Here is an 18,455-nt window from a genome sequence, read left to right on the forward strand (position 1 = left end):
CCTTTTGCCCAGCTAGAAAAGCAGAGCAGAAAGTGGACTCCATCTGTTAAGATCTGAGTTCAAGCCCTCACTGAGTCAGATCTGAGCATTATAGCTTGGAGGGACAAGTCACTTCTCTCCTGGGCCCGAGTTTCTTAAATAACAATCCAGGCCTGATTGCAGGATCATTGTATGGGTGAGAAAATGGGTGTGAGAAAATTCTGTAATCTCCCCGGGATCGTGAGGAAGGTGAAGGAGGCTGGGGTACAGAATTAGACCTGGGGTATTAGCTGGGGTATTAGCATTAGACGTCAGAATATCTGGGCTCTAGTCCCAACTGCATTCCCTAACTCCTTTAACAGTGTGGGCTCTTGTTTACAATCTGTAGCAGTCACTACAACAACAAACTATTTCTGAAGTTTCCTATTTTATCTTGAATTAATGTGACTATGCCATTCTGTTTCACGTATCTGCGTTTGTTTTACTATAAAAATAAGATTTTCCCTGTATGAGGTCACTGGACAAATACCAGTTTTGTGCATGCCATGGGCTTGCCGTGTGATCACACAGGTCCTCTGGCCTGGGGCTGCCCATGAATGAAAACAGTGAGAGGAACATATGCCTGGCCTATTTCACCATATTGCTGGGAGGGTTTGAAAGTGACAGAAAACGTCATCGAACAGGCTTAAGCCAAAGAGTCATTCATTGGGACACAAGATGGAAAAGTCCAGGAGCAGGGCTCACTTCAGGCACAGCTGGATCCAGGGCTCTGGTGATGTCCCTAGGACTCGGCTCCTCTCCATCTTCTGGCTCTGCTTTCCACTGTGAGCGTCCACTCTCAGGCTCCATTAACTGGCCTGTAGGAGCTCCAGGTGGTCCTATGGGGACACGAGGGCTACAGAATCCCTGACCCAGGGTTTCCCAACCATGGCACTGTTGACCTTTTGGGTGATGGTTCTTTGCGATGAGAGCCCTCCTGTGCATTGTAGGGTACTTAGCAGCAATCCCGGTCCCCGCCCACTAGGTGCCAGTAGTCCCTGCCCTCCTCCCTTAAGTTGTGACAACCAGAAATGTCTCTACACATTGCCGAAGGTACCCTGGAGAGCAAAACCATCCCCTCTTCCTCTTTCCCCCATTTTGCTGTTCTAGCCCCGCATCCCTCATCCTCAAACACATCAGGGAATGAGTGAGAGCTTCCTGGTAGTTCCCGCAGAAGTCCTGCAACTCTCTCTGATTGGATCCGCCTCAGGTCGCATGCCCATACCTGAACCAATTGTTGTGGTGGAGGAGGGGCTGCTAGGGTGGATTGGCCAGGCGTGGAGCACAAGTCCCACCTCTAGATCTGGGCTCCAGGCTCCTGATGGAGGTGCGGGGGAGGGACAGCACCAAATAACAATGGAGGCTTCTGGAGGGGGAACGGAGGCTGGGAGAGAGAGTGGGTTTTACAGCCCACTTCCCCCTCTGGGGCTCAGTCCCCCATTGATCTGTTGTGGGACAACAAGGCAATCTGTAAAGTTCTAGCCTCGGCTGGGTCTTTGAGGTCTCAGCGGGGCCAGGGAGATGCAGATGCGAATTTCTCACGGGGCGTATGACTCATTCATAAGGGTTCCTCTGAGACGCCATATGCTCCGTGCTTAGAGGCTTGCGTTTGCACCCCTGTGCCTCCTGGTAGGGACTCTGGTCTGGATTGTCGCTACTCACAGAGTGGTCTGGACCAGCCTAGTTTAGGATCTGGTTAGAAATGGAGACTCGGGGGGACTTCCCTGGAGGTCCAGTGGCTAAGACTTCACCTTCCAATGCAGGGGCTGTGGGTTTGATCCCTGGTTGGGGAGCTAAGATCCCACATGACTTGCGACCAAAAAACATAAAACAGAAGCAGTATTGTAACAAATTTAATAAAGACTTTAAAAATGGTCCACATCAAAAAAAATCTTAAAAAAAAAAAAAAGAAATGCAGACTCAGGACTTCCCCGGTGGTCCAGTTGTTAAGACTCTGCGCTCCCAGTGCAGGGGGCCGGGGTTCCATCCCTGGTCAGGGAACTAGATCCCGCATGCCGCAACTAAGAGCCCGCATGCCACAACGAAGATCCCGTATGCTGCAACTAAGACCCGGGGCAGTCAAATATATATATGTGTGTGTATATATAAATATAAAAGAAATGCAGACTCTCCCACCCAGGCCTACTGATTCAGCATCTGCAGTTTAACAAGATACCTAGGTGATTCTTCTGCACGTTAACATTTGAGGTGACCTGGGCTAGAACAAGTTTCATCTCTTTAACTCAATTTCTTCACCTACCAAATGCAACAGTAACAATCCCATCTATCTCTTAGGATTGTTGTTAGAATTAAGCAATGGTTTATTCACTTAAAACACTGAGAATCATAAATGTGCAATAAAATGTTCCCTCTTCAAGCCTTCGACCTGTAGGCCTCAGCTATCAGAATAGCACAGAATTCTTCCAACTTTTCCATCAAAGAATCCTAGGAGATCAGGGGTTGGCAAATTGTTTCTGTAAAGGACCAGATAATAAGTAGTTTAGAATTGCGGGCCATACGGTCTCTGTTGCAACTACTCAACCTTGCTGTTACAGTGCAAAAGTAGCCCGATAGGCATAGCTGTTTTCCAATAAAGCTTTATTTACAAAATAGATTTGGTTTGCAGGCTCCGGTTTTCAGTAGATTAATGATGTGGGGTCTAGCATGTAGCAGTCACCACAAGAGCAAAATGTCTCCGGAGTCTCATTCTTCGTCTTGAAAGCTTGATCTGAATTTTGCAGCTTATTTCATAGCACAGCTGGGTTTATTTTAATGTGCATTTTTTTCTTCCCACACAATCTTCATAGGAAATCAGTGCTTTGGGAAGATGCTCTGTGTTTATTCTCTGTCATTACCTGCTCCCCAGCCCATCACCTTGTGAAGCTTTGCAGATAGGTGCCCCCCACCTGATGAGAGTGAGCTTCAGAGGACTGACCCCCACGGCCTGCTGGGAATGAAGCTCCCTCTCCTTAGGAATAGAAGGGAGAGGGAGGGTCTCCTAATAGGGGTCCAGGTGTGAGGTCAGCAGCAGTAATGATGCCTCTGATCACAAGCCTCTGTTATTTTGTTGGCTCCCAAAGGGAAGGAGGGAGGGATGGAGGGGAGGTGCCCATTTTACAGATGAGAAAACTGAGTCTCTGAGAGGTTAAGTGACTCAGCTGCTGTCATTGCCTATCAGTGGCAGAGTTCAGAGCTCCAGCATAGTGACCGCCTTCCCTTCTGCCCTGCCATAGTTTATGCTATTAATTTGTGTCCAAGATAACGGGGGGGTGTGGGAGATTGCCAGGATGGCTCTGATCCTTCACCCCTCCCTGTATCCATGCCTTTTGTTATGTAACTTTGCGGTGGCCTCCTGGGAGGAGGATGAGAGCCCTGTGGAGCTGAGCTGTCCCAGCCAGACCCAGGCTTGACCCCTAGACATATGAGTGATTCCAGCCAAAAGCAGCAGGGCCACCTAACTGACCCCAACTGACCCCAGGCGTGTGAGCAATAAATACTTGTCATTGGATTCCACTGAGCATTTGTCGTTGGTTTTTGCTCAACATTATTAATTATGCTGGAAGTAGCTGATACAGTGGGTAAAAGCCTTTGTGCACGTCTTTGAGCAACAATTCTCCTCTTAGGTTTCTGTCTACGTGGGCTCATTGCCAGCTTCGCTCAAGCTTGTCAGCACACGTACAGCCTCCACCCTTTCCTGACAGGGCCACTAGAGGAATCAGTGTGTGAGGGGGGCCTTGAGATTTCGGGATTAATGGCAGAATAACATGGTTGTTAGTCACACAGGCTCTGGAGTCAGACTACCTGGGTTTAAGTCCTGGTGCCCCATTACTAGCTGTACAATCTTGGGTGAGGGTTTCTTTTTGTTTTGTTTTGTTTGGTTTTTGAACAGAGAATGGTTTATTGCAGGACCAAGCAAGGAGAATGGGCAGCTCATGCTCAAAAAGCCTGAACTCTCCAAAGGTTTTCGGGAAGAGTTTTTATAGGCAAAATTTGCTGGGAGGGCTCCAAGGTGTGTAACCTTCCTCTGATTGGTTGGTGGTCAGGTGACAGGGTGGTGTTCCAGGAATCTCCGTCATGAGCCTTCTGGCTCTGACCACGTGCTTGGGCTCAGCCTGAAGTTACCGTCCCCCACCTGGGTGGGGGCCTTAGCTCCTGTAAAAGGCCTCAGAGATAGGTATCAAATTGTTATTGGGTGAGTTTTTTTTTTGTGGTACATGGGCCTCTCACTGTTGTGGCCTCTCCTGTTGCAGACAGAGCACAGGCTCCGGACGCACAGGCTCAGCAGCCATGGCTCACGGGCTCAGCTGCTCCGCGGCATGTGGGATCTTCCCAGACCGGGGCACGAACCTGTGTCCCCTGCATCGGCAGGCGGACTCTCAACCACTGCGCCACCAGAGGAGCCCCTTGGGTGAGTTCTTAAACCCCTCTGAGTCTCAGGTTCCTCATCTGCAAAGGGGGATGATAATCAGGGTTGCCAGGATTATTAAATGAGATTGAGTATATAAAGCCCTTGGATGGAACCTGGCACACAGATTACCAAGTGCTCAGTACACACTAGCCACGGTGCCTGCATTAGACACACAATGGCACTCTAGTGGGTCACTGGCATGAGGGCTCTCATGCCCCCAGGCCAGGGGAACTCCTGCCAAGGCAGAAGGTGGAGGTGGAGGGTCACTGCCTAAGTGCCCACTCTCCCTGGCTCCCAACCACTGGTTTGTGACCTCTTGGACAAAGTCTACAGATCCTTGCTCTCATCCCAGCCAGATCCCAGGGAGTCCTTCCTGACCCTTCCTTTGCCACCCTCTTACACTCCCCACCTAGTACTTTAGATTTTGCTGGAAGGGAGGAGTGATGGTGTATTTAACTCCTATTGCTGCTTTAACAAATTACCACAAATAAGGTGCTGAAAACATAAAAGTGTACTTTTTTACAGCTCTGGAGGTCACAAGTCCACAATTGGTGTCACTGGGCTAAAGCAGGGCTGGTTTCTTCTGGAGACTCTAGGGGAGAATCCCTTCCCTTGCCTTTTCCAGCGTCTAGAGGCTGCCTGCATTCCTTGGCTTGTGGCCCCTCCCTCCATCTACAAAGTCAGCAGCATCGCATCTTCAGATCTCCCTCTGACTCTGACCCCCTGCTTCTGTCCTCATATCTCCTTGTGACTAATCCCTCTTAAAAGTACTCTTGTTTCTTTTTATGGCTGAGTAATATTCCATTGTATATATGTGCCACATCTTCTTTATCCATTCATCCGATGATGGACACTTAGGTTGTTTCCATCTCCTGGCTATTGTAAATAGAGCTGCAATGAACATTTTGGTACATGACTCTTTGAATTATGGTTTTCTCAGGATATATGCCCAGTAGTGGGATTGCTGGGTCATATGGTAGTTCTATTTGTAGTTTTTTAAGGAACCTCCATACTGTTCTCCATAGTGGCTGTACCAATTCACATTCCCACCAGCAGTGCAAGAGTGTTCCCTTTTCTCCACACCCTCTCCAGCATTTATTGTTTGTAGATTTTTTGATGATGGCCATTCTGACTGGTGTGAGATGATATCTCATTGTAGTTTTGATTTGCATTTCTCTAATGATTAATGATGTTGAGCATTCTTTCATGTGTTTGTTGGCAGTCTGTATATCTTCTTTGGAGAAATGTCTATTTAGGTCTTCTGCCCATTTTTGGATTGGGTTGTTTGCTTTTTGTTATTGAGCTGCATGAGCTGCTTGTAAATTTTGGAGATTAATCCTTTGTCAGTTGCTTCATTTGCCAAGATTTTCTCCCATTCTGAGGGTTGTCTTTTGGTCTTGTTTATGGTTTCCTTTGCTGTGCAAAATCTTTGCAGTTTCATTAGGTCCCATTTGTTTATTTTTGTTTTTATTTACATTTCTCTAGGAGGTGGGTCAAAAAGGATCTTGCTGTGATTTATGTCATAGAGTGTTCTGCCTATGTTTTCCTCTAAGAGTTTGATAGTTTCTGGCCTTACATTTATGTCTTTAATCCACTTTGAGCTTATTTTTGTGTATGGTGTTAGGGAGTGATCTAATTACTCAGCCATAAAAAGAAACGAAATTGAGCTATTTGTAATGAGGTGGATAGACCTAGAGTCTGTCATACAGAGTGAAGTAAGTCAGAAAGAGAAAGACAAATATTGTATGCTAACACATATATATGGAATTTAAGAAAAAAAATGTCATGAAGAACCTAGGGGTAAGATGGGAATAAAGACACAGACCTACTAGAGAACGGACTTGAGGATACGGGGAGGGGGAAGGGTGAGCTGTGACAAAGCGAGAGAGAGGCATGGACATATATACACTACCAAACGTAAGGTAGATAGCTAGTGGGAAGCAGCCGCATAGCACAGGGAGATCAGCTCGGTGCTTTGTGACCGCCTGGAGGGGTGGGAGGGCGGGAGACGCAAGAGGGAAGAGATACAGGAACATATGTATATGTATAACTGATTCACTTTGTTATAAAGCAGAAACCAACACACCATTGTAAAGAAATTATACTCCAATAAAGATGTTAAAAAAAAAAAAAGGACTCTTGTGATTCCACTGAGCCCGTCTGGATAATCCAGGCTAATCACCCCATCCCAGGGTCCTTCAATTAATCACACCTGCAAAATCCCTTTTGCCACGTAAGGTAATGCATTCATATGTTCTGGGATCTATGGCATGGATGTCTTTGGAGGGCTAGTATTTTGTCTACCACAGATAGGCATTGACCCTTGTATGTAACAGTGGGTCTTGTCCCTGAATCTGAGAATTTTACACTCTTGTTGAACAGAGAGAACTGTGGCTTATGTTTTACCATTTATTAGCTAATAAAAAGTAGTTTTGATCATCCAATCACGTTCCCAAAATTTATATAGATTTGGCACTGGGGGGGATGCTGCTGTCCAACACTATACATATGCCTCTTAACTAATTACTGAATTATTACTGAATTACTGAACCTATCTCTCCTTTCCATCTGCAGCTTGATGGTTGGGGCCCCATTAATTCTGGCCTAGAACATTGCAGCAGCCTCCTCACTGGCCTCCCTGCCTCCATTCTTGCCTGCTCCAAATCACCCTCCATATAGCTGTCAGATGAATGCTTTAGTGTGTACATCTGACCACAGAGATCACTTCTCTATCTAAAACCACTCTACGGCTCCCTATTGCCCTCAGAATAAAGTCCCAACAACCCTCTACCATGGCTACAAGTCCTTCCAGGAAGGGCCTTTCTCACTCTCTAGCCACATCTCTTGCCCCTCCCCGTTAGGGTGACTGACCATCCCAGTTTGCCTGGGACAGCACTGAAAGTACCACTTCCTAGAAAACTACTCAGTGCCAGGACCACTGGTCACCCAATCCCTGCCCTGTACCTTATGCTCTAGCAATACCTTCTGCTTGGAGATTCTTCCAAGCAGTTACCATGACTTTGCTTATGGCCTTCCCTCAGTCAGGAAAGTGACCCCTTATGTTATCCCCCAGGGTATCACTTAGGACTGTGCTGAGCTGCAAGTAACTGAAAACTGGACTACAGTGGTTAAAACAAATGCAGGTTTATTTAGTTTTTACATAATTAGACATTCAGAGAACGGTTGCTGGCATCAGATCTGCAGCTCGATGATGTCTGAGCTCATGTCTCTGTAATTCTCTTCGCCACAAGAAGGCTGCCTTAGTTCCAGGCATCATATCCATATTCATCACTGGGCAGTAGAGCATGGTGGTCAAGAGCATGGGCTCTGGGGCCAGATTAACAAAGTCTGGATCCCAGCTCCATCACCTCCCAGGTAAATCACCTTGGGAAGTCACTAACCATCTCTAGCCTCAGTTTTCTCATTTGTGAAATGGGGATGATGTTAATAACCTACGTCTTAGGATTGTTTTGGAGATTAAGTGAGGTAATACACGTAAAACCTGTAGAACGGTGCCTGGCACAGAGTAAGTGTTCAGTAAGTGTTAGCTATCACTTTGATATTAGAACTGCAAGGGACCTGGGGACAGCAAGAATTTAGCATTTTTAGCCTCCAGTATAGAAACAACTACAAAAGGAGGAGGCTGGGAATGAAGTTTGGGTCAAGCAACCAGCAGCATCTTCTGTATTTTGGTACCTTCTGCTCAAATGTAAAGAATACATTACACTGGGCATCACCACCTCTAGGAAGCCATCCTGGACTCTTCCTGCCTACTCTCACTGGTTTAAGTGTCCCTTCGCCATGCTCCTGGACTGTATTCCTACCTTCACACTTACACCAGGGAACTCAGTGATCTGTTTATGGGTCTGTCTCCTGCAGAGCAGGAATCTTGTCTGGACCATCCCTAGATTCCTACGGCTGAGCTGGTGCTGGGCTCCTTGTAGGTCCCATTGCTGGTTGAGAAAATAAAGTATTTTTTGAGAATGAGCTGGACATCGTGGGAGGCCACGGTCCCCATCTCCAGGAACCAAAGTCTGATGGGGAAACTGGACAACTCATGGACCAACCAGAGGCAGCCATAGTTGATGGCTTTCCTAGGAGGACTTCAGCGGCCGGGTTGGGGATACCTCCCTCCATAGAGCAGCACATCCCCAGGAGCGCCCTGGACCAGAGACCCTATGGTCAGGGGTCGGGGGTCCCGCTTGGATGTACCTCACTGGACACTGGGTCCCTCTCTTTTCTGGACCCCTTGCCCTCTAGTCGGCCTCAGGACCAGAGGGCCCTGCCCTGAGCCTCTTGCCTGTGCATGACTGGACGTCTGCTCCTGTGATCTGGCCCAGCTCTTTCCTTCTCTGGGCCTGAGCTGCCCTGCCTGTCTAGTGCAGTGCAAGCTTTCCCACCTCTGACCTGCTGTGACTATGTGTGGAAGCCATTGCGGTCTGATCAGGGCCCGGTGGTTCACGGCTTATGAGATGTGCGGGGATGGGGCAGGTGTCTGGTGTGTCCTTAACTCATATTCCCTCAGGCACCAGGTGGCTTCCTGGGGGTGCCCCCTCCACCAGCATCCCCAGCAGCTCCTTCCAAGGCCTAACCAGGCTGGCTGAGGGGGATCTCTCATTGCACCCCTGGTATGGAAACAGGCAGCCCCTAGAGAGCCCGGGAACCCGCAGGGGACGCGCAAATCAAGAACACAGGTCGCTTGAGGGGAAAGGAGGTTTATTGTGGTTGCCGGGATTTGCGGCCTTGGCTCCCAGGGATGAATCACAGCTGTAGTTTCTGGAGAAGCAGAGAACAGAGTGAGGGACTCTGCGGGGTGTGAGGCTCTGCCGGGAGGGTAGGAACATGGCCGGCAGCCCCGGGCCTTGACAAGACAGGCTTGCCTCTGCCCGAGGGGTCTGGCCCTCTCGGGCACTTCCGACCACTGTGCCGGTGAGCTCAGGATACCTCCTGCTCCCAGGGTGGAAGCCCCCAGCCCAGGGTGACTCTCTGTCCCCGCACCCTCAAAATATAGACGGCCATCCATGCTGCCCCCTCTCCTGTGCTTCACATTTGGGGGCACTGGTGGGGAGCCTGGGCTTGGGACAGAAGTATTTGCTGATGGATGAAAGGGTGGGGAAGTGAATGGCCGTTTGCTTCACTGCCCCTGACTCAAGGCTGCCTGCAATAAGCACGCGATCAAAACTTCTGGAAGGAGTGAGTGAGTAAACGGAGTGAGTGAAAGAGTGAGTAGGGGAGTCAGTGAAGGAAGGGCGAGGGAGGGTGAGGGGCGGGTGGAGAGGAGGGGGCAGGGGAGGCGCACCCACCTCGTTGATCCAGTTGTTGTAGGCGGACACGCGGGTGAAGACCGTGGGCTTCTTGAGGGTGTTGCAGCTCAGCCCGGAGCCGAAGCTGACGATGCCCCGCACCTCCCAAGAGCCGTCCTTGGCCTGGCAGTTCAGTGGGCCGCCCGAGTCCCCCTGTGCCAGACGGGGCGGGCGTCAGAGGGAGGCTTGGGAAGCAGGAAGGTCAGGGCGGGGCATATGGGTAGCCCCTGTTTTGGCCTCAGCGTGTCCATAGTGAGGGAGGCAGAGAAAATGTGGTTTGTGGGTAACTTGGCCTTATTCTGGGGGGCCCTGGGGTGTCAGACTAGGTCTTGCTTTGCTGTGTGATCTTGAGGTGTTGAGAACCCTCTCTGTGCCTTGGTTTCCCTAGCTGTTCAGGTCACCGCGCCTAAGACTCTGAGCTGCCCAGAGGGATGAGCATGCTGGGAGCCGTGTAGGAGACCTGAGAAAAGGGAAGAAAATGCAAGTGGGGAGAGGCTCATGTGTTTGAAAACGGGACAGTCCCCGATTGTCCTAGATGTTTCTTCGTTCTGTGTCAGACTCCCTGAGTCTTCTGTCTCCCTGGACCAACGGAGCTGATGGTATGAAGGAACGTGTGCCCGGACTTCACCGAAGTCTCTTCTACCTGTGTTAGACTCACTTAGTCCTCAAAGCAGCCCTGTGCTTACTACCGCTCCATTTTATGCATGGGAAAACTGAGGTTCAGATAAATCAAACAGCCTGCCCAAGGTTACACAGCTATGAAGTGGGGGGCTGGGACTCGGACTCAGACTCACATTCAACTTTCATGCTCTGGCCACAGTGCTGGTGCGGGAGGGGAAGGGGGACAGTGGCAAGTTTCTCCTGAGCCTCTTAGGCCCAGCCAGGGCTCAGTCTCCCCCCAGGGAGAGGGGGTGGCGTCTCCCCACTTCTCACTCCTTTGCCCTCCTCACTGCCCCCTTCCATCTGGCCACCTGCAGTAGGGACGTGGGGCAGCGCCTCGACACTTACGTTGCAGGCTGAGATGACACCATCACCCCCGGCGCAGACCATGGTGTTCTTCACATTGTTGCCCCACCAGTCTTTCTGGGAGCATGTGGCGTGATCCACCACGGGCTGCAGGCCCTGCTGCAGCTCATCAGCGATGGGGCCGTTGGCTGGAGAGAGAATGGGTGGTGACCGGGCGGTCAGCCCAGGCAGCCTCAGCGCCAGCCCAGGCCCAGGCCTTCAGGGAACAGAGGGCTGGATGGGGCTGGGCCATGACCGGGCGAGTTCTGGAGAGACTTTGAGGGACCCACACACAGGCCCTTAATTGAGAGGCGAGACGCTGAGCCAATGGTCCTGAACTGTTTGGGTTAGAGACCCCTCTAAGGGCAGGGAAGGCAGAACCAACCCATAGAAAACCCTTAAGAAATAACCACTGAGTTATCTTTAATTTGGGTTCTGGGGTTTTAATTGCCAATGGTTTCCCTGTAGTTCTCTGCCTTTGGTGTCACACACTGAAAGGTCTTTCTCACCCCCAAACTTTCCAAATTGTAGAGGATCTGCATTTTCATCTAAGTATTCTGTAGTTTCATTTATTTGCATTTAACCTTTTAATTCAGTTGGAATTTACTTGGGCGTGTGATATAACATAAGGTCATAAGATCTAATCCCCGCCCCAAGATGGTTAGTTTCATTTATTTACTAGTCACTGACATGACACTTAGTATGTGCCTAGCCCTGTTCTAAGCCCTTGACAAATTCTAGTCCATTTAATCCTTATAACACCCTTTATATGCACTTGTTAGAGTGTCTGCCACATGGTATATGCTTAATAAATATTAACCATTATTACAAAATTAAAAAAGATGTGAAGATGTTAAGGCAAAAAGGAAAGTGGTGGGCAAATGTGGGTGGTGTGCTTATCACGGGAGCTGCTTCCTCCAATAAGACACTCGTGTTTGGCCAGGGGCTATACTCACTCCAGAGACGGCCCCAGCCAGTGACGTAGCAGGGGTAGTCCTGAGGCAGCAAGGAACCCTCCTCTGGCAGGCAGGCTGGCTGGATGGTGTCACTCAGTTCCACGGGCTCCGCCAGTTTGATAAGGGCAATGTCATTGCTGGAATCCAAAGTGGAGGTGGTGAATGGCAGGAGGGCCTGCTCCCCCAAGCCAATGCTAAGAGGCCCAGGCTGTGAGTTGGGAGTCGGGCCAAGGGTGAGCAGGGGTCCTCCATAAATATCCTGGACCTCCAGCTTCTTACTGGCAGACAGAGATGCCGGAGGACGAATGATCTGCCTTCTAACCCCATCACCCGCTCCTGTAGGTGTAGCTTCTTCCCCTTCCCCCCCACCCCGCGCCACCTTGTGTCTTCACATCATGAAAGGCTTAACAGAGGGGAGACAAGAGCAGAAGCCTTCTGAACCACTGCAAGGTTATGTATCAACTGAAATTCAGCTAAGCAAATTGGAAATTATAACGATAAAGACACTTGCGGATGCAATTTTTAATGTTTTCGTGTCGCCAGAATGAAAATGGACAACCCTAGAGAGAGCCTGGTTTGATTTCTAGTTCTGCCATGTACTGGGCTGTGTGACCTGGGACACATTCCTTAACCTCTCTGATCCTCGGTTCCTTGTCTAGGGCTGTTGTGAGGATTAAATAAGAGATGGCATGTAAGCTGCTTATTACAATGCGAGCATGCATCAGTAAAGGTGAGTGCTGGCTCATCCTCGGGCTGAGAGACTTTAGGTAATATACTGGGGGAGCCTCAGGATCCTCATTCCCTGTGTACTTTCCAGAGACCCTTGGCCAGTGATGGGTATTGGAGGGGTGTCCACCTCCACTTAGCATTTTGCCATTTTGCGTAAAGTCATCATCTGTTGGCTGTTCAGGCTAAGGATGGGGTCCAGGGACAGGCTCCGGCCGCATCTCAGGGACGCCTCCTTCTTCTGAGCTGCTCCTAGGGGGCTGTGGGATGGCCAGGTGGGCACTCACCGAATTAGGAAGGAGCTCCACTTCTCGTGGACAAAGATGGTGTCCACGCCCATGAACACGGAGCCTTCCTCATTCTCCACCTCCAGGTTGTTCTTCCCCAGGGCCACGCGGTAAGTCAGGGTATTGCTGGACAGAGCAAGGGGACCGGGTCAGGGTGGCCTCCTGTCCCCACTGGCCGGTGGGGTAGAGGGGGACGTTGGGTCTTTAGTGACCCAGCTTTGGGGCCACCGTGGGACTTGTTCGGGGGAAGGGAGTGTTCATCCCATTGACCCTTCCCAGGGCACGGGGTAAGGACCCTGGTCTTGGAGTCAAGTCCACTTTGACTGCTAGGTGGGTAGGCTCGGCTTCAGTTCTCTCACCTGGAAGGTGGAGATAATCTTGGAACTCACCTGCCAGGGCTGCTGTGAAGATGAGCTAGTCCACATGCTGCTGGCCTGCATTCTCTCTCCTGCATTCCTCTCTAACCGCCTCTTCCTCTCCTCTCACACAAAATGCCCCGCCACACCGGCTTCCACTTTATTTCTCAAACCTACCAAGTGGGCTCCCTCCTCCGGGCCTTTGCATCAGCTGTTCCCTCCACCTGGAACACCTTACCCCCAGACCAATGACGTCTTCCCTTATTTCCTTCAGGTCTTTGTTCAAACAACTCCTTTCAAGAGAGATCTTCCCCCGGCCACATCATTTAAAATAGAACTCCTCATACTTTTTATTCTCTTTCTGCTTTATTTTTCTTCATTGCCACTTGCTTTGTTATATATTTACTTGTTGAATGGTCTGTCACTCTGTCTTCCACTAGAATATAAGCTCCCTGAGAGCACAGACTGTGTCCTCACTGCCGTGTTCCCTGGCGTATAGTAGGCGCACAGTAAATACTTGTGGAATGAATAAATTAACAACTGAGTTACTGGATGGGAGTAGCTTATTCAGCCCAGTGTCTGGAGTGTGTGCTCAAGAAAAGCAGCTTATCAGGCTCCTGTCCCCGGGCGAGGGTGGGGTGTCTGGGCAGCATCCCGTTCACCTGATGCAGTGGGCAGCTGTGAGGACGTGACTGGGGGTGATCAAGGTGCCACCGCAGGTGTGCCTCCACACGCCATTCTTGAGGTACTGGAGGGAGATCTGGGGGAGGATGGGGAAGGACCACGTGTCAGCCCCCAGGGACCTGCTCCCCACCCCCCTCCACCTCGCCTTCCCCACCTGCTGCAGTGCGCTTACCTGCCAGGGCCAGCTGTGGGGAACAGCATTGTCTCCGCCCACCACCCGGGCTGATAGGTTGGGCCGGAAGATGGGGACCCCGCAGCTGGAAGCTGGGGATACAGGAGAGGAAGAGCACAGGTGAGCCGGGCTGACATCGCTTTGGGGAAGGGGCAGGTGGAAAGAGCGCACATTTGGGGGCTGGGCAGACATGGGTTTGACTTTTCCTGCATGGCTTTGGGGAAGCCATGGAGTTTGCTGGGCCTCAACTTCCCTTTCTGTGAAACGGGAAGACTAGCGCTAACCTGGTAAGTTCGTCCTGAGAATTTAAATAACATGACATAAATAAATGACAACTAAGAAAAATTAGATGACGCAGGTAAAGAATTGAGCAAAAGACCTGGTATAGCGTGAATGTCGAATCATTGAAGGAAACCCAAAGTGGCTGGCTTGTGTGTGAGTGCCCAGGTACACCTGTGTCCTTCAACCTTACCCTGCTGTCCCTTTTCAGGCCACAGCACAGTGTGGGTGTGTGAGCACTGAATCTACAGAATTCTGGACTGTCACAGCTGGGGAGCTGTGTGGCACAGTCAAGAGCGAGTGCTGTGCAGTGAGGAAGACCCAGACTCAAATTCTGGCTCTACCACTAACCAGCCATGTGATCTTAGATACCAAGATATTGAGCATCACTGAGCCTCGGGGTCCTCATCTGTAAAATGGGCATATTAACAGACCCCGCCTCTCAAGGTTGTTGTAGGATCAAATTGGCTCCTGATCGTCAAGGGCTTAGCACAGTGCTCGACACAGAGCAAACATGGGGTACACAGGAGCAGCTATTGTTATCATCACTGTTGTTATTAGCTGGAGGACTCTTAATCAAGTGCTCTCACTTGCCAGAAGAGCCAGTGAGCTTTAGAGAGGGGAAGTGGCTTGTCCAGGTCCCGCCAAGAGAGAGGGACATTCGAGCCAAGTTCCTGGATTCCCAATCTGGGAGGTCACCAGCATGGCGGGGGGAGCAAAGAATCCCCAAATAAGAGATGCTGATGCTGGGAAAGGTAGGCCCTGAGGCCCCCCGGGGTCACCCGGGATGAGGCGCCTTCTGCGTCCCTGGTGCTTTCCATACCTCATGGCTCATCCTCACCCTGGGGTGAGGAACATGAATCCTATTTTGCAGATATGGAAGCAGAGTCGCCAAGCAGGCAAGTGGCTCATCCGACACACAGCTGGTCAGTAGTAGCTGAACCCACGTGGGACCCCAAAGCTCCTTTCCTGAAGCCCTGGAGAGCAGAGGGTCCCTGACCCCAGCCTTGTCCCCGGGAGGCCAGCCCAAGCTCACAGCCCGCTGGCTGCAGCCGGTCCCCAGGCCACAGCTTACCGTAGGCCAGGAGCACGGTGAAGACGCTGACGCCCAGCATGTCGTGAGTGCCCGGGATCGAGTGGCCGTCGCGGTGACCAGGTCCCCACTTATAGGCAGGAGGAGGGTGGGCCCACCTCGTCAAGGCTGAGCCACCCCTTGGGAGGAACCTGTTCTGTCAAGGCCCTTTCCCTGACCTTGGCTGGTTACTGTTTAATTTGCGCAGGAGATGGAGCTGGCGTGGAGGCAGGAGTTTCCCAAATATCCTGAGACAGAGCAAATCTGACGTTTACAGGTTTGGGGGGCCCTGCCACGCTGCTTGGCCTGACTCATTTTTCTTAGTTGTCATTTATTGTGCCGGGTGCCGTGCCCAATACCTCTTGCAGTCACTTAATTCTCCCAACACCACGCGGTAGACACTCTTGTTCGCTCATTAAACTTCACGAAGCTGAGACTCAGAGGGTCGGGGGCAATCCGGGGTCACACAGCTGGGCAACAACAGACCCAAGATTTGAAGTCAGCGCTTCTAACGTCAGTCTGGGGCCGCAAACTCCCGTGACGCACCGCTTCCTTCTCTGTCTTTATAGCTCTCTGTTTGCTTCCTGTCCTTTTCTTTCTCCCTTATTCAACGAATACTGTCTGGTCTTGGGGTACCCCCTGCTCTCCAGCACCTCCTCCCCAGGCTTTGGATGGAGGCTGAGGCGTGGGCTAAGCTCCTACCTGGAGCCAGCTCAGGTGTCTCCCAGCAAGGTCTTCAGTCTCCCCGTCTCTAAAATGGGCAGGTAGGACCAGATGGACTCTCAGGCTCCTTTCAGTCCTAAAATTCCATGACTTGGATGTCAAGGTCGAGTGCAGATCTGGATTTGTGATGTGTGCCCAGAAGTTCCAGCCAGAGCCCCAGCAGTTTGGGCTCAGCCTGGCTCTCGGAGCATCTGGTTTAACCCACTTGTCCTGAGGCCCGACTTCTCCCCTTTGTCCTCTTTTGACTCATTCTCGTGCTCCTAGGAAGTTGTTTTCTGAGCTGGGCCCACTGGTCCCATTAGGAATTATTTCCTAATAAAGAAATGCAGAACGCTACACACCCTGCCGGTCGTGGTGGTGAGCTGGGGGTAGAGGAGGACTCTTAACTCACACGTTTTTACAGCTTAAATCCTTTTTAAAAACAAGTGTGTGTTACTTCGGTCATATTAAAAATCAATAAAGTTTTGACTGAAAAAGCAACAGCAGAGAGGGAGTGTGAGGGAGTGTGTGTAGGGGTGATGGCCTCAGGCCTCAGAACTGGGGTGTCTGGGGGATCTCAGACTCGCTGCAAGAACATTCTGTTGCCTTCTAGAGGCTGGTCAGTGACTACTGCCCACCACACCTCAGACCCAGAGCTGTTGGTCACCAAACTCTGCAAAGGGTCGCCCTGGTCTGGGTACTGACATCGTAAAGAGAGGCAGGCTGAGCTAGGGAGGTATTGGGGGTTGCCAGGGTTCTGGGGGCAGGAGACAAGACTCCTGGTTTCTGTCGCAGTCAGTGACTTGCTGGACCCTGGACCTTGGGCAACTTCTGCGGCCTCAGTTTCTCTTGAACAACTTGGGAAAATGATTAGCTGGGCTCCTATGGTTGGGAGTTTGCTGATTTACACACACAGAGAGACAGCAAGGTCTAGGCACCCATCTCAGTCACGTGTACAAGCCCATGGATATACAAGCATACAGGGACAGGCAGACAGACAGACACACACACACCAGTGTCATACATAGAAAGCAGTCTGTTATAAACACAGTCATTCTCAGAGCCCCGAGCCACACGTTCAAAATGTACTCTGATATAGAAATAGCCACAAGTGCACAGGCACATAGGTAGTAAGGTACCAGATAAAAAGTCGTTCATTTCTTTTCTTTTGGAATGTTCACAGAGAAACTGACCTTTTTGGAGGGGGAGGTTGCTGGCTGCTCTGGAAGGTGCAGACAGCATCAGCTTTAAGGGAACTTCATTGTTTTGAGACGTTTACCAGTTGAGGTCCTTTATGTAAGACAGCATCAGCAATTGTGCTTGGAGAAAACTGACGTCACCTTAGTCTTTTTCAGAGGCTGAAGATGGGATGTTGAGTGCTTTGCCTAGTGTTGGACCATATTCCCAAAGGACGGAAAACCTAGAGCCAGTACTTCCTAGCTGTGTGACCTTGGGCTAGTGACTCAACCTCTCTGTGCTTCCACATCCTCATCTATAGAATGGAGATTAAAAAGTGGTACCAGCCTCATAGGGTTATTGTGAGGAGTGCCTGGCATAGGGCAAGCACTATATAAATGTTGGCTGTTATTATTATTGTTGTTGGTCGTCTGGTTCTCATGAGAGAGCTTGAATCTGGACTGTCGCTGGGCCCTTTTGCCTTTGTGGGCCCCTTCCTCCACCAAAAAATATTAAGAATTTTATGTTTTATGACTGCGTGGGTATAAAGACTAGTATAATCCAGTTCGGATTCTATTCATTTTTTTCCTGCCAATTTTAAGAGAAACTAAAACATTTCTGTGGGCCTTAAAGTTATTGTGGGCTCCAGGCACTGCGCCCACCGTACTGATGGACGATTTGGCCCTGGCTGTGGCCCCTCCGCATGTCAGGTTCTGCACAACTGAATGGCTGAGAGAGACATTGGGGAATGTTCTTTGGATCACGATGAGTGCCTGTTCTGGACCCTGGAGATGCCTTTAGGGCAGCCAGGGAGAAAACTGTGCTGTCACTGGGAGCAACTGGGGCAGAGGTGGGAGCTGCCTCTGGGCGTGCGCACGGCTAGTGCCAGCCCCTCCTGACCTGGCCCTGGTGCAGGGAGCCATCGGCCAGAGGACGCCATCCCTCCAGGGGCTCCAAATGCCTAAAGTTATGGGGGTGACACTCGGCTGGCTGACCTGATTTTCTGGCCACCAAGATTGAAGAAGCAGCCCCAGGGGGACTTGGGAATAACTGCAGAAGGGCGCCCTGGGGAGTGGATTGCTGTAATTGGAGGGCAGGGGGCTTGGTGTTGGGTTAACTTAAAGCTGTGACTCTTACCTGCCCAGACTGTGAGGCACTGACTTACCAGGTACACAGAAGCCCTTCATTCCTTCATTCTTCCCAGACTCGCTGAGCAGCTCCGGTGCGTAGGCGCTGTGCTAGGGCTGGGGCCACAGAGAGGATAAGACCCTGTTCAGCACTGCTGGACCTCCCTGCCTCGCTGGGTGATAA

The 18,455-nt window shown here is 50.7% G+C and overlaps 1 protein-coding gene across 1 annotated transcript; it reads right to left on the minus strand.

Moving 5' to 3' along the window:
* Nucleotides 1–7,562: 7,562 nt before the first annotated feature.
* Nucleotides 7,563–15,955, minus strand: CTRC (chymotrypsin C). Its single transcript, XM_060142814.1, has 8 exons — nt 15,270–15,955; nt 13,916–14,007; nt 13,722–13,819; nt 12,704–12,829; nt 11,691–11,827; nt 10,738–10,883; nt 9,730–9,882; nt 7,563–9,202 (listed from the first exon to the last, which is right to left on the minus strand). The coding sequence occupies exons 1-8, from the start codon at nt 15,307–15,309 to the stop codon at nt 9,188–9,190; spliced, it is 807 nt and encodes a 268-aa protein (XP_059998797.1). The 5' UTR covers nt 15,310–15,955; the 3' UTR covers nt 7,563–9,187.
* Nucleotides 15,956–18,455: the final 2,500 nt, after the last annotated feature.

This window comes from Lagenorhynchus albirostris, chromosome 2 (genome assembly GCF_949774975.1).
Source record: "Lagenorhynchus albirostris chromosome 2, mLagAlb1.1, whole genome shotgun sequence".
Classification (NCBI taxonomy): Eukaryota; Metazoa; Chordata; class Mammalia; order Artiodactyla; family Delphinidae; genus Lagenorhynchus; species Lagenorhynchus albirostris.

Bases quoted from the DNA above. Each gene is read 5' to 3' on its own strand.
- CTRC (XM_060142814.1), bottom strand. From the start codon at position 15,309: ATGCTGGGCGTCAGCGTCTTCACCGTGCTCCTGGCCTACG. The intron at 11,828-12,703 runs GTGAGTGCCCAC...TTTGGATTCCAG, and splicing joins TGGAGCTCCTTCCTAATTCG to CAATGACATTGCCCTTATCA. The intron at 9,883-10,737 runs GTAAGTGTCGAG...CGTCTGGCACAG, and splicing joins GTGTCATCTCAGCCTGCAAC to GGGGACTCGGGCGGCCCACT.